We start from the raw sequence: 15,412 nt of genomic DNA, 5'->3' as shown, positions 1-15,412 counted from the left end.
CAGTAAATACAGTATTTGTCTATTACCCCCTGATCCTATGAATGAAAGATGAAGCTTGATGCATATTTTAGTGTCATGTGTTAACTGTAGAGGGCTGAATCTCAGCTGTCTGATAAAGGATACGAGCAAAAGATCTGATGCACAAGGCAACCATATGGTAAAGAAGATACATTTCAAATATCTGATAATATTGTGTAAGGTCTGGTGCAGTGATCAAATGAGACAGAAAGACAAAAGGAGCACTGTTAAAATAAAACTTTGATATTGGCCAAAAGATAAAACATGGGCCCTGACATTTAATGCTGATAGTATTTGTTGAAGCTGCGGCTGTACTGGGTCTGTGTTAGTACTGACTGAGACTGGATGTGGATCAACTGAGTCTGTGATTGTACTGCTTGATGATCCAGCATCTCCTCTTGCTCTGTTTCATCTGTCTCTCATGGAAGTTGTAAACACTGACACCTGCTTTGAAACAAGGGGGAGGCGGGGCCTAGCATAATTATCAGTGCGTATACGCAACTTGTGTAGTGAGCGTACGGCCGCCCGGCTCTGTTTGTGGGACATTTCCAGCGCTCTTGGGGGCCCCGTGCTCACCACAGGGCCCAAAGCAGTAAGCTCTGCAGTAAGCTCAGTCCCCAAAGATGACTCTATCTGCTGTTTGACATTTAGCAGATACTGCAAAACGTTACTTGACCTCAGAGAAAGAGGATCAACACAGCTGCCCCGTGTGGGCGATCACAGCAGTCACAACATCCTCACTGCACAGAAAGAGGATGTCTTGACTAGTTACTGAACTGAGGCAGCAAACTTCCACGAGAGGTACGCAGCATCTGACAGGTCCAGAGTTAGTGACTTACACCTTATACAAAGTCTTTATTAGTGTGTGTGTGTGTGTCTTTTTTTGTTCTTGTCATTTCTGTAACTGTGTTAATTCTTCACTCTTATTGTTACAACTGAGCCCCATAGTGGGACAGGTTGTAACACTGGAACTCCTTGTATTTGACATCAGTTCATGCAGTCTGTGGTGTAGTTGGAGAAGTTGGAAACTTTGCTTTTTGTAGTGGACAAAAAAGGGAACTTTGTGTCAAGATTTGAGAGCTTGAGCACAAAACTTGAGCCAGTTATAGGTGCTGAGACAAAAAGTGTCACAACCATACCTGGTCTCCCCTATACCTGATCACAAGTGTTTTCACTTAGTTTCTGTTTTCCACCTCCGATGAAGAGCAGCACACAGCCGCTTCCCTAAACTTTGTCTCATCCAGAGAGAGTCCCAAACGGCTCTGTGTCTGTCAGACGGTCTGAATAACGTCATGCACAGCAGAGTATAGAGCAGCTGGAGTTTTTCTTGATATATTGTGACTTTATTCTCATTAAATCATGACTTTGTTTTATCAAAATATTATTCTGGACTTCTCAGAGAACACAGATATGTGGGATATGTTTTGACTGTGCAGAGAGTTTTGAACATGAGCAGAAATCTTGCTGAAACACATGTGAGCTATTAAAGTCCAGGAGTTTATAAATGAATTCAAATCAATGAATGTATCATTGACATGAATGGCTGCCACATGCACATTTAAAGAGGTTACTTCCCCAAACAAAAGACACAAAGGAGGACTCAAATATTTGACAGCTATACAGAATGCCTGAGAGCCTTACTCTATTATATTCCATTATATTCTTATATCTTGAATTGTCACCTGCTGCCTGAATTTTGTCTTTTCCTTCACATGAATAAAGACATTTCTGGTGGACGACCCCCAGACCCCCCGCTTCATATGTGCCCCCCCCAAAGAATGTTTGGAGAGCCGGGGTAGATATACTGCAGGCTGATGAGCTGATGAGAGGCAGGTGAGCAGACTGGGAGAGGTGATGAGCAGATTGCAGACAGGTGTGCATGATGAGCAGAACCAGGAGCCAGGAGAATCACTGTCACATCATGACACCAGCCACTGTTAGTGTAACAACAGATTCCTCCAGCTTTCCTTTTACCTGACAGTTGTGTGTGGTGATCGGCTCTGATCAGCTGGAAGTCTGCCAGCTGCAGCGCAGAGTCCGCTATCCATCCACACAGAAACGTTTACATGAAGCACAAAACACAAGATGAAGAAAAGTCTGTGTTTTTCCACCAGATTGAGGAACAGACAAAAGGTTCAGTCTGTGAGAACCTCAGCTTTCTATCAGAGCTAGTAGAAGTAGTGCTAATATTTGTAATAGTAGAATTTACTGTGTTGTATTAGTCGCAGGAGGAAAAGGATCTGAATTCTTTTTACAAGTAGGAACAACAATAATACCAGTGATACTTGTCCTTTACTGGTTTTTGTCCACTAGATGGCACTGTGGGGATTTGTGGTCAGCATCATCCTGTCGTCATGGCGACCATCATCAGCATCATGTGGCTCCTCTTGCACTTCCTGTGACTGACCACAGGGTGGTGCTCTTTCTCTGTGATGTTTAATGTCAGCACCAGCAGCAAACACAGAAATCCAGCATGTGATAAAGTTTGGTTTGAAATCTGTCACACAGCCATGTTGGAAGAGCTGATTTATTGGTGTGACACCTATCTAAGAGCGTAAAGAGACATGTGATGTCATAGAACAGAGCCATGCTTCATGTTATTAGTAACACTTGTGCTTTTCCTTCTGTGACAAGTCAAAATGTCTGCTGTGAAAAAGGCCTGTTGTCACACAGCAGCAGCCTCATCTGTCGGCCGCAGGGGCTGATGGGAGGTCTGAGGAGCTGTTAGAAACCACGTGGCCCTCGTCTGATCTCACAGCTCGTCCTTGTTTGGCCTCAGCTGCATCAGAGCGCCACTTCTCCCCAGGTTCACCAGAGGAAACACCACTGCACAAAATGCTTTTCCTCCCAGCTGCTGCTCTGTGCTGTCTGTGTTCAGGTGAGTGTTTCCAGCCAATCAGGAGCCCACAAACTCAACCTTTAACAAACACTGTCACACTCACCTTCATCTACCTGTCTGTTTCTCTACAGCGCTGGTTGCCATGGCAGCAGAGCAGCTGATTCAGGATGATTTAACATTGACCAGGAGAGTTGGTGAAAACGTCTCCTTCACCTGTCGCACTGACCAGTGTGACTACCAGTATGTACTCTGGTTCCAGAAGAGAGACACAGAAACATTCACACTGATTCTTGATATTAATACGAATAGTGGTGACATAGTGAAGGACAGTTTCAATCATCCTCAGAAAGATGATTTCTCAGCTGTGTATGAACAGAACGTCTGTGAGTTGCAGATCCAGACAGTTAAACTCAGTCATTCAGCCACCTACTACTGCTCCTGTGCAAAGAGAGCTCCCCACAGTGAGAAAAGATCCCTGCAGCCTGAACAAAAACCTCCAGATGAACAGATGTCAAACAGTGTTTGTGACAGGAAGAGAGCAGTAAAGCACAGCCCAGGTTCACATATTTCACCTCCATCTCAGCCAGAGTCACAAACACACTGAACTGAGGGATTTATTTTCTTTACTGCTGTCAGGATTTATTCAATATTATATTGATTCATATTTTTATCAGATATTCCAGCAGCTTTATTGTTGTTCCACACAGTGAGGACAAACTAGAAACACAGAGGAACAACAATGAAGGAAAATAAAGAGAAAAGAAAAGATCAAAGTAAATAAAATAATAATTCAGATCAAAGGATAAAATGACAGATATTTTTTAAAAGTAAGACTTCAATCTAATTTACAAATAGAACAAAATGAGCTGAGGACAGTTTTCTCACTTGTTTTTCTAGTGACACAGAGGAACAACGATCAAAGATATGACAAAAGAAAGAAAACAATAACATGAAATGAATAATACACATAAATGGGATAAAAACACAAGGATGTCCTTTTGAATCAAACAGTGCCTCATTAATAACATAGAGCAAAACAACATTTGAGGAGAACTGCTGCTGAAAGAACACTTTGAAGAACGTATGAACCCGACCATCACGTCCTCCATGAAGGAGCAGAGTCTGAAGACTCGGGAGAACTCTCCTCCACATCTCTGGCAGAGGTCACTGAGGTCGTCACAGGGCTGACAACTTTTCAAGAAACCTTGGAGTGAGATTCAGCGGGGCCGACCACAGTTTTGTCGTTTAGGCCTCCACATAAAGGTTTTGTTTGTCAGCTGATTTGGTAGATGTGATCCTGATCCCCTGCATCCTAACGGATGTTTGGGGCGCCTGCTGGAGATGGCACAACTCCAGTTTGACTCATCAAAGCCTCGTGTGTGTGTATCACACGTTTTGGGGGAGAAATACGGCCCATTTCATTGATGTTGTTCTGTTATCTTGCTTGTGACAACAATGCCATGCGAGCTAAAGTTAACAAGCTAACTTGGCTGCAGGCTAATGTAGAGTTGGTGCCAGGGCTAAAATTAACAACCGCCAATGGCGGGTAAAAAATGAGTTTGGCGTGTAAAACAAAAACACACACCCGTCAGTGCCGATGGAAAATTTTGAATTGCATGTGGGTTTTTTATGTGCTTCGACCATTTCTGCCAGCTGTGTCCAGGGACGGTTTTTGCTATGGGCAATGTGGGCGACCGCCCAGGGCGCAATCTATGTGAGGGCGCACGAGCGCCCTCCAAAACAAAAAATAAAATAAAATAAAATAAACTCGCCAGTTTTCTAGACTCTCGCTCATTTCCGCGTCAAGTTAGTGGAGTGGGCGCTGGGGCGCTCCTATTATCACGTTTCAACCAGCAGCAGAAAGGAAAGGCGAATCCTGGCGGTTGTGGGTTGAACAGGGGTCACAGACAGGAATACGGCGGAGGCTCATAGTGCTCTGCGGCACAAGATAACGGCTTACCAGCGACAGAGAAGTCCGACTCCAGGTCCAGTAATTTCCTCTTTCGTTGGTGTCATGACTGCCCAGTAGTACCTGCACAACCAAGCCGTGGCGGCACACAGGTATGTGGCGTGTCAGAGGAGAAACGAGTCGTTCACATTTCTTTCTTTGTGGCAGGTAACGGTCCACAAACCTCACCGCACTGTGGGGGGCGCCGAGGGATGGTTCGCCCAGGGCGTAAAACTAGCCAGGACCGTCTCTGGCTGTGTCAGACTATTTTGACCCTCACGGCTTATGGTACATGTGCCGGGAAAGCATGACGTCAGCTACTGGAACTTGTTTGCCGGACATTCTATGGTAACTTCTGAGCAAGATGTGGCGACACCTTTCTGCTGTGAAGCCACCGCCAGAAAACAGGAAAAATGAAGATGAACATGTTGGACTTGGACAAGAAGAACAGACAGACGGTGTACAAATGTCGCATGGCATTTGATTGAAAAACGGAAAGTAGACGAGGCTGGCCAGCCGCGGTCATGGCTGACCTACGACCTACACACCATCACGATGAGTTGCAGCCTTTGCCGCAAGCACGCCAAAGAAACACAGAGGACAGGGTTGGATTTTCCTAAAGTTGGATTTTCATACTAAAAACGTAAAGTAATTATTTTTCGTCAAATGAGGTACAATTCTTTTATTTGGCTGGTGAAAAATATGTTTGGCCGGTAAATTTTTGGAGGTCACTAGCCAATGGCAGACGAGGTAAAATGTTAATTTTACGCCCTGGTTGGTGCTCTGAAACAGGGGCGTCACTAGCAGTTGAAAACATCCGGGGCCTTAGCCCTGAAGTGGGAACGATGTTTTTACCCAGTTCGGAGTGGGAATTACGGGGAGAAACCCCCGGACCCCTGAATTTTGAATAATTCCCTGATAAATACGTGATTTTAACGTATTTTGACAAAGAATGAGCACTCGTCTTCTATTAGGCTGCCCAAATTGTCCCCCAACTGGGGGACTTTGAGAACAACTTTGCAAACACAGAGTGAAACAATGCACTAATCACGAAGAATATAGTGATGTTGCACATCAAATTAAACAGCAGAACCTGGACTACAAGGCTGTACAAACCCTTTTTACATGCCCCAAACACAGCTCAAACAACAACTAAATAAACAACAACAAATCCAACTCCATACAGCATCTATGTGTCGACCCACTCGGTATATTTCGGGCTCTAACTCAACGCCATGTTATGCAAAACACACACCATTCATCTCAAATGAAAGCAGAGTCTCTGCTGTTTCCACACAAAGCACTCTACACCAAAGCATCAGAGAGATAGAGGCCAAAGAACAACAACAGAAATCGTTTCGCCGAGCCATAGTTGTAAAATTTCTCTGACCGTTGTTGTTTTGCTGTGAAACATTAATTCTGCTGGTAAAACACAGTACATCCTGGTAGACGGACGTGTTGTGCTGCATTCAAATGAATCCGGGCGAACATGACAGGCTTTAGGTTATGAGGGGAAAAACCGGCACCTCCCTGACAACTGCGTTCTGCTGACTCTGACTGGCTTACAGTGCTGTCAATCTCGTGTTGGTGGGTATAGCCTCATTCTATTGGCTCTAACGAATCAAACGAGGTGTCAATCACTCAAATCGACCAATCCGTTGCGGAGATAGAGCCTCCAAAGCACAGAAGAGGAAATCTGCTTCACATATGGTGTGTGTGTGTGGGTGTGTGTGTGTGTGTGTGTGGTCAGTTTGGAGTGGGAATTACATAACAAAAACAAACACACAGTTGTATGTGTACAAGACTAAGTTAAACGCGGCAACTCGGTGCTGGCCACCAGTATGCACAATAAATTAGTGATGGTGAAATGGAAGCTTCATGAAGCAGTGAACCACTTTGACACAACTGCTTCAAGAATGACACACTGCTTCAAGCATTTCATACAGTCAGAAGAGTGACATCTGCTGGCTGTGTGTCAGAACTGCATCTAAGTGGAAGACCTGGAAAAGCCTCAAGACTGCCTGTAACGAGGCCTCGCTCTGGGTAGTCACGTGATTGTGGGCGTGCCAAAGCAGGGACACTGTCACGGAACACTTGTGCTTCAAAAGATCGACACTGTGTCGAGCAAACTGGCTCGAGCGTAACATCACTACAATAAATACACTTGTAATACAGAGCAGCCTACTGACGTTGCACTTGAAAACTGTAACACGTTATCATTCTGACTGCCCATATATGGGCATATGCCATGTAAGCTGGTGTGACAGTGAGTGTGTTGTGTGCTACTGTGCTGCGTGCACTGCTGTCTGTTGTGCTCCCGTGCCGTGCCCTGGACTTTAAGTTGGAAACGAGGTGCTTTATTAGTAAAAAAGAACAAAACAACAAAAAAACAGCAAACGGGGCTGAAAAGATCCGGGGCTGAGACCAAAAGATCCGGGGCTGAGCCCAAAAGATCCGGGGCTGAGCCCAAAAGATCCGGGGCTATAGCCGGGAATGCCCAGGTCTAACGACGTCCATGCTCTGAAAGTTAGCAAATATATGCCTATAACGACCGTGGAAAGAGGAGAGCTTATTTTCTCTTATTGTCTCTGGATGGTGGAGTTGAAATTTACCAAGACTTCTGATATCACGTTAAACTTTGTATGGAAACTGTTAGCTTACCTGTCTTTATGCTTCCTTTCGAGGTGACGGTCAAAGTTTGATGTCGTCCCAGCTGTTTCGGTGAGCAGAGCACTGCAGAATTTGCACACTGACGAACTTTTTCGCTTAGTTTTACAAATGAACTCCTTGTGCTGTGTGAAACGAGTTGGCAGACATCTTTCATTATGACGAGTTCACACAGCCGCTCTCCTCCTGTTGTCTCCATCCTCTGTGTGCAGCTGCTACCTGCCGGGCACACAGCAGCTGCAGCTGGGGGGAAATCTTTACACTACCAATGATTTTTGTTATTAGCTGTTTTTGAGAGGGTACTTTTTCACTCTTATCAGTGGGGCACGGACAAAAACCCTATCAGCAGTGGTCTTGATCAGTCTCATTCAAAAAACCTGAGTCCACCCAGTCAGAGACCGATCTCGAGTGCTACAACACTACCTGGAGGTGAGAAATGCAAGACTTGAAAGATTTCTTCTTCCTCTGCAGGAGGGCATCATTCATCATTGTAGGTACTAGTAGCCTAGTAATGTAAGGTGGCGCCCAACTTTTTTTTTTCCGACTGTGAAATTGGAGGTGTGGCGTGAGACCGTGTGAAATCAACCAATTGCGTGACTCTCACGGCGAATGTGTGAGAGTTGACAGCCCTGTAAAAAGCTCCTTGGAGGCAAGGTGCCAGGTGTGGATGAGATTCTCCCTGAGATGCTGAAGGCTCTGGACACTGTTTTGCTGCCATTGTTGAAACACTGGTACAGTGCATGTAGAGTGGCAGACCAGGGTGGTGGTTTCCACTTTTAAAATGCCTTCGCCTCCTGTTAGAGGATTTCCAGGCACGTCCGACTGGTAGGAGGCCCCGGGGCAGAGCCAGAACACACTGGAGGGATTATATATCTCATCTGAGGCCTGTAATACCAAGCAGGGTTTGAAGTTAGCCAGATAACTTTGGGCTTAACTCTGGGTTTTCAGCACTACCAAGCTGGTTCTCTTTTGACCATGATAAATCACCGTGGCAACGTATGCTGAACAGCTAAGCTGCTCCAGAGCAGGTTAACTTCAGGGTATGGGATCACAGCCTGTCAACACCCCGACCTCTGACCAATCAGATCACTGAAGAAAAAAGTCTCCATGTAGCAAAGTCCAGAGTGACAGCAGGTAAAAAAGAGGAGCCTGTATGCTGTCACAGGTCAGTAGAATCATTTCATTATTTCCACTGGTTTTAAAACAGAGCTTCTAACAAATGGAGAGATTGTTTACAACACTAAACACATGATTTTAACACTGTTTGAAATGATGCAAAGTTTATTTCAGTCTGCAGTGATGGTGATATTTTACACTCTGATTCATCACTGCAGCTCAAAATAACCTGAGACACCTGTGTGATGAGAACTGGGACAAAACACATCATATTTTATTAGTAAAATAATCCAGACATTATTAATTGGCTCCTGTTATTATAAATGTAACATTTGGATCAGACAGACCTCATCAGTCCTTAACTACTTTTGCACCCTTTACTTCAGTAACACAAACAGTCTGGCGTCACTTCAAAGTGTTTTATGTGACAGATTGAGGGTGGTATTATCATCGTCCAACTAAACAGCAAAATAATACTCTGTACTAATGTCACATTGGCCCATAGCTCAGTGATACATGCACCTAACTTAAGTCTCAGATGACGCTACATTTTTGGATGGTGTTTACAATGTTTCTAGATTTTCCTTTTGAAGATTACAGATTGTTGTTTACATCCCACGCCACTGACATTTGACTGGCTCACAGTAGCAGACACTTTTGCTGCCGTTTCATCTCATATAATATGAAGCAGCCTACTTCATTCATGGTTCTGATGATGTGGCCCATAATTAACACCACTGGCTCTTTCACATGAACACGCTGCTAAATCTGAATATTTTTCCTCACTTGTTTCCACAAATGCTCACAAGCCTCAGGTGCTTTTAATGTATTTAACTCACTGGTGAATCCTTGTGATGCTTTCTGTATTGAGCCGTCTTCTTCTCCTTAAACTTATAAATATGTGTCTCAGCTCTGGATGTGTTCCATCCTCCTTTAAACATGCCACGGTGCAGCCTCTTTTGAAAAAGAAAAATTTGAATCCCTCGGTATTGGCTAATTTCAGGCCAATTTCCAAACTTCCTTTCATTTCCAAGGTTTTAGAGAAAGTTGTTTTTAACCGACTGCAAGAATTTTTAAAAGGGGCCAACGTTGGTGAACGGTTTCAGTCTGGTTTTAAGCCTCCTCACAGCACTGAAACTGCTCTTTTAAAATTCTCCTGTCACACCTAGAGCACTGTGTAGGTATAAGAGGCACTGTTTTAAGTTGGTTTAAATCGTTCCTCTCGGACAGATCCTTTTCTGTTCTTATGGGGCAGTTTTCCTCCTCAGTGGCCCCTTTGACCTGCAGGGTCCCCCAGGGGTCAGTTCTGGGCCCCCTATTGTTCTCCCTTTATATGCCACCCCTGGCGTCGATATTTAGGAAGCATGGTATTCCCTTTCACTGCGTTGCTGATGAGGTGCAGGTGTATTTACCATTAAAGATTCCTTCCAAAGATTCCCTTCAGGCTGTGCTAAACTGCCTAAGTGACATTAAAACATGGATGGACTTAAACTTCTTAAAATTAAATGAAAACAAAACAGAGGTTGTCCTGTTCGGTCGCCCTGATCTGGTTCAGGTCCTTGCCAGCTCCCTGGGCCCACTAGCACCTTACATGGGATCCCACACTAGGAATCTTGGTGTGATTGATGGTGCTTTTAAGCTAGACAAACAGTTCAGCTCAGTGGTCAAGTCTAGCTTTTTCAGCTGATGCTTCTATCCAAAGTTAAACCCTATCTAAGCCAGAAAGACCTCAACAAAGTTATCCATGCTTTTATTACCTCTCACTGTTGAACCTGTAGGCTCAATTTTCGATAAATCAAAAATCTGTGTGGATCGTTTTTCTAGGACAGTCTGAAGATGCTCTGTAGCGAGTTTGGTGTCAATTGAGCAAAAATTGTGGGAGGAGATTTAATAAGTTTTACAGTTTTTTAAAAAAAACAGAGTGATGGACTTCATAATTTGCAATAGGTTTAAATGTACAAAAGTTTCTTCAGTATTGGGGCTACAGTTTGATGGAAGTTGCAAATCTGTAGCACATATGGTTGATTTGCTGTGAATTTTTAAAATTTTGAACTTTAGAGGCTCGCTGTAGCGCCACCATCAGGACTATTGGCCTGTTTTTGCAGCTGAGGATATCTGGCATGAGACTGGACCTTTGTGCAAAGTTTGGTGATTTTTCGCGCATGGAAAGTATGATTTCCTCGGAAGAAGAAGAAGAAGAAGAAGAAGCCAGGACCCTAATGATATCAGTGTCAAACCCTATATACATCCATCCAAACACTGACATCACTTTGAATCAATGCTTAGATTTCAACTGACAACAAACCTTTTCAAGCAATAAGCTTCATTTGATCTTGAATATTTTTCAGCTTCAGTTCAGCAAAAATATTTGAGTGTTAAGCCACTAAGTGTTTACAATATTTGTCCTAAACAGTAGTTTGACTTGTTGAGTGTTTGTTTGTGTCAACAGTAACTCTGCTCTCATGTGTTGCACTGATTTCAAAAGTAGGAGGATCACAACTCTTTCTACTTCAAATCAAAACAAGACTACAGAGCAACACACACTGGCTATGTGGACAAGCGTCCTGTCATCTGACGCACATCCGTCATCAATCAAAGTAATGGACAATTTCAAAATGTCAGCTGATGATGGTGCTGGATAAAAACTTAGCAAAGTCAGTAGGATTCATCCTCTGAGGAACATGAACGTGTCAAGCAACCATCCACGGAGACACTCTGCTAGTGTGTCTAAAAAGGAAATCAAAGAAGAGACAGTCATGTTAATATGAACATTAGAGAAACACATCATGGAGCTGAAATATGATACTGCTTCATCATTTGGACTCCTTCACCTCAGCTGACACATTCAACAGCACACAGGTTTTTGTATCACTCTCTCTCACTGTGGGAGGTGGATGGTACAGGATCTTTGGCTCAGGAACTAAACTGTTTGTAACAGGTAAGAATAAAGCTTCATTTTCCTTCAGTTGTTTTATTGAACAAGTTGAAAATGTGTTTTTAATGAGTTTGTGCTGCTTCAGGCTTTACATGTTAGTTTTTTCATCATTAGTAGAGAATTCTTGCAGCCATGCAGCTATTGTTACATAAAAAAGCTTCATCATTCCTGAAAAGATGTTTAAATCTCACTGCACAACTCAAGTTATTCTTTATTTCTGCAGGAGATTAAACTGATTCATATAGAAAAAGTAGGATTATTGGAAATGTTACAGATATACAGTATTTGATCCTCTCAGTGATTCAGCACCATCTCTGCTTTTTATTAAACAACATTATATATGATAATAAACACTATTTATATATATCAGTAAATGTATTATGACGAGCACATATTAATAATAATAAATATATATATTTCAAAGGATGAATTTTGTCTGATGATAAATGTTTCTTAAGATGGTAAATAATTATTAAACGAAGACATATATATATATATATATATATATATATATATATATATATAAATTTAATATATAATATATTACAGCAGCTACAGTTTGAATATTTCAGAAAGAATTTTTTATTCATATTTAAATGATATTCGATCAGTGATGATATATGATCATAAACACACAGACAAATACACACAAAATCAAAACTATATATTATGTCCAGTGTCATCTTAAATATATGACGGCAAATATTCTCTGGAGGGTAAATGTTGGCAGATTGTATGCATAAGTAAATACAGCTGATTTAATTTCAAAAGGAAAAAACTGTATTATATAATATCATAATCAGTATTATTTTTAAAGACGACTGTTGTGCACGCTGACATGCTGTGTTAATTGTAGATTAACAAGAAGCTAAAAACTGACATTTAAAAGTTATTCAATTAATTGTTATATGTTGGTAAATGTGAAACCTGTCGTGTTTATATTGTCATCAATAAAGGGAAATTTGTATTTTATGTGAAGATAAATTATTGTAAATTGTTTATCAAATATTTAATATAGAAGAATAAAACTGTAAATTCTGTGAAGGAAAATGTCTTTACTATATTATATTATATTATATTATATTATATTATATTATATTATATTATATTATATTATATGTGTTACGCTTTATTATATTGTAAGTTACTCCATTTAGGATCAGCATGTTTTCATCTTATTTTTCATTTCATAGCAGTTTTTATTCGTATTTCACAAGTGATTGTGTGTTGTTAAAATTGTTGAAAATTAATATGAATTGTGGAAAAAAAGATATTATTTATATATCAATATTTTAGATTGTCAGAGTAAAGTATACGGTGGTAAATGTATTGTGTCTTGTTTTACGTGAAGGTAAATATGTAGTAAAGTATAATATGTGTATTCATGTACCCGTCAGTTATTTAAAATACAGGAAATCTATTCCCTTTTTATTGGAGGTAAAAGTGACAATTTTTGATGTAATAATAATTCTTGTTAAATGAGAGTGAGTGAAGTTTGTCCATTAAAATAAAGAATAGTTTCTTTAGTGTCCATAGAAGACATGCTGACAGTAGCTGCTCAGTGTGTTTGATATGAAGGTGAATCCAGTATATGTAGTGAACTTTGTGCTGTATTGATGAGTAGTTTAGTGATCAGAGTCCATGTAGTTTCCAGGATCAGACTGAATGCAGTGCAGTGCTGTAAGCTGCTGCTGACTGTGTGAATGTGTGTCTGTGCTGCTTGTTGCTGCTGCTGCTGCTGCTGTCAAACTTCAGATGAGCAGGTAGTGAAGCCCGTGGTGAGCGTGTACCCAGCAGCATCCAGAGCCCACCTGGAGGGGAAGAGCTCCCTGCTGTGTCTGGCCTCAGCCATGTTTCCTCCTCTGGTCCGCTTCTCCTGGAAAAGACAAGAGGAGAATGGACCTCTGCTCCCTGCTGAGGGAGAGCAGCTGGAGCTCAGAGAGTCGGGACGCACCGCCGCCATCTTGCTGATCCGTCAAAAAGAGATTGGTACATATAAATACCGCTGCTCCGTCCAGCACCAGGGGGGCACAGTGGAGGCCCAAACACAACAAGGTAATGAAGGCTTGGTGACTGTGTTCAGCAGTGATTCAGCTTCATGTCAAAGAGAGCAGAGGAGCAGAGGACTGACATTTCTCACTGACACTCCAAACATTTCACTCCTTTTCTCTTTCAGAGGTTTCCTACTTTCCAGTCCAGACTTTGCAGTCCAGGGTGAAGCTGCTCTGTGTGCTGTACACAGTGCTGATAGTGAAGAGTCTGGTGTACTGCTGTGGACTCTCTCTGCTGATGATCCTCAGAAACAAGGGACCGTCCACCAACTGCACACATGCTGACTGACTGTTTTCTGCTCGCCTTTTCTCACCATCAAATCTCATCAATTCATCTCATTTATCACTTTGATCAGTGTTCACAAATATCACTTATGACGTCTTGTGCTTGGTTGTAAATTTTATCTTTTTATGCACAAGTTAGATAGAGTCATCCTCAACATATATAAACACACACACACACACACACACACACACACACACACACACACACACACACACATATATATATTTGCAAGCGTAAATTCTGTCTGGTCTTATTTTAATACTTCAGTTTGTTTCCACTTTTAAATTTGACTTGTATAATAACAGAAATTGAATCTGAATCATGAGCTGTCTGTCAGATATTTTATTGTTTGTAGTATTTCTTCTGTTCTTGTGTTTCTTTTTAATACATTCTGCAGAGTGCGGCAGGTTTGTCAAATTCTTTCAGTGTCACATTCTCAATAAAGTGAAAAATCAAAGTGTCTGTGTTTTATAAACCTCTTTGTTTTGATGGATTCCAGTTTGGCTTCATAGCAAATAATCAGAAACACAATCAGCTTCATTGGCCGTGTATGTTGACACCTACAAGTCATTTGACTCTGGTTGTAAGTAGCTCTGAATATACTTTCACACAGCGCCAAGAACACATGTACAGGAAGATATGAATATAAGCATACAGCTAAACAAGGACAACAAAGCTAAACAAAGATCAGCAAATATATACACACAGCTATTATATACAAGTCAGTAGGTGTGGGTGTTCCACCAGGTTCAGTGCTGAGCCCCTTTTATAATTGTGTCAGTGTGGATGTAAAACTCCACGCTGATGACACTGTTGTTTACACACATGAACAAACAGCAGAGCGAGCTGCTTTGAAGCTACAACTGCTATAAAATGATTACACAGCGGCTTCATCAGTCGGCCTCAAGTCTGAATGTTGCTGAAATAATGGAGCTGTTTGTTTTCATCATTCAATAAAATGTCACTTAACTATTAGAGTTTGATCAAGATGAAATGGATTGGTATAGTTACTGATTAGACGGGAATTAAGATTTATATTTATGGAACACATTTCAAGACAGAATCACAAAATGCTTCACAAAGAAATACAAAAGTTAGACATGTAGAAAACATATTTGTGATGAAGTCATGTATGAAGAGTATTTATTTAAACATGGCAGAAAATGAAGAGATGAATTTGAACTTGTTTTTGTACTGACGTGTTAAAAATGTATGCACACTATGATCCTGAGGTGAAGCAACATGGCCGCTCTAGTTCTGCTTCAGAAACAGATAGAGATGTTTTTTTGAGGGGGTGAAACAACAAGATGACTTGTTTGTCTCCGTGGTTTGTGTTTCTGTCTGAGTGGTTTGTGTTCTGTGGCTCTGATCAATGATAACACATGTAAGACTTATTTTTGGAAATGTTGCGGTGGAGGAGTCAGTGCTTCAAATCCTCTCGTGCTGATTTAAAGACTCTGAAACTTCAAACTTGTGTGAAATTGTATTTTTACAGAGACATTTCTGAGAAGATTTCAGAAAGAGCATTTAAGAATAGTTGAGCTGATTTCTT

The 15,412-nt window shown here is 41.6% G+C and overlaps 1 protein-coding gene across 1 annotated transcript; it reads left to right on the top strand.

Annotated features, from left to right (window-relative positions):
* Window positions 1-2,768: 2,768 nt before the first annotated feature.
* Window positions 2,769-14,317, top strand: LOC144464969 (immunoglobulin lambda-1 light chain-like). Its single transcript, XM_078172812.1, has 5 exons — window positions 2,769-2,896; window positions 2,989-3,318; window positions 11,479-11,526; window positions 13,279-13,578; window positions 13,700-14,317. The coding sequence occupies exons 1-5, from the start codon at window positions 2,854-2,856 to the stop codon at window positions 13,861-13,863; spliced, it is 885 nt and encodes a 294-aa protein (XP_078028938.1). The 5' UTR covers window positions 2,769-2,853; the 3' UTR covers window positions 13,864-14,317.
* The last annotated feature ends 1,095 nt before the right edge of the window (window positions 14,318-15,412 follow it).

Source organism: Epinephelus lanceolatus, chromosome 12, assembly GCF_041903045.1.
Source record: "Epinephelus lanceolatus isolate andai-2023 chromosome 12, ASM4190304v1, whole genome shotgun sequence".
NCBI classification, from domain to species: domain Eukaryota; kingdom Metazoa; phylum Chordata; class Actinopteri; order Perciformes; family Serranidae; genus Epinephelus; species Epinephelus lanceolatus.
This window is presented reverse-complemented; position numbering and strand designations above follow the sequence as displayed.

Bases quoted from the DNA above. Each gene is read 5' to 3' on its own strand.
- LOC144464969 (XM_078172812.1), top strand. From the start codon at position 2,854: ATGCTTTTCCTCCCAGCTGCTGCTCTGTGCTGTCTGTGTTCAG. The intron at 3,319-11,478 runs GTGAGAAAAGAT...TCACTGTGGGAG, and splicing joins TGCAAAGAGAGCTCCCCACA to GTGGATGGTACAGGATCTTT. The intron at 13,579-13,699 runs GTAATGAAGGCT...TTTCTCTTTCAG, and splicing joins GGAGGCCCAAACACAACAAG to AGGTTTCCTACTTTCCAGTC.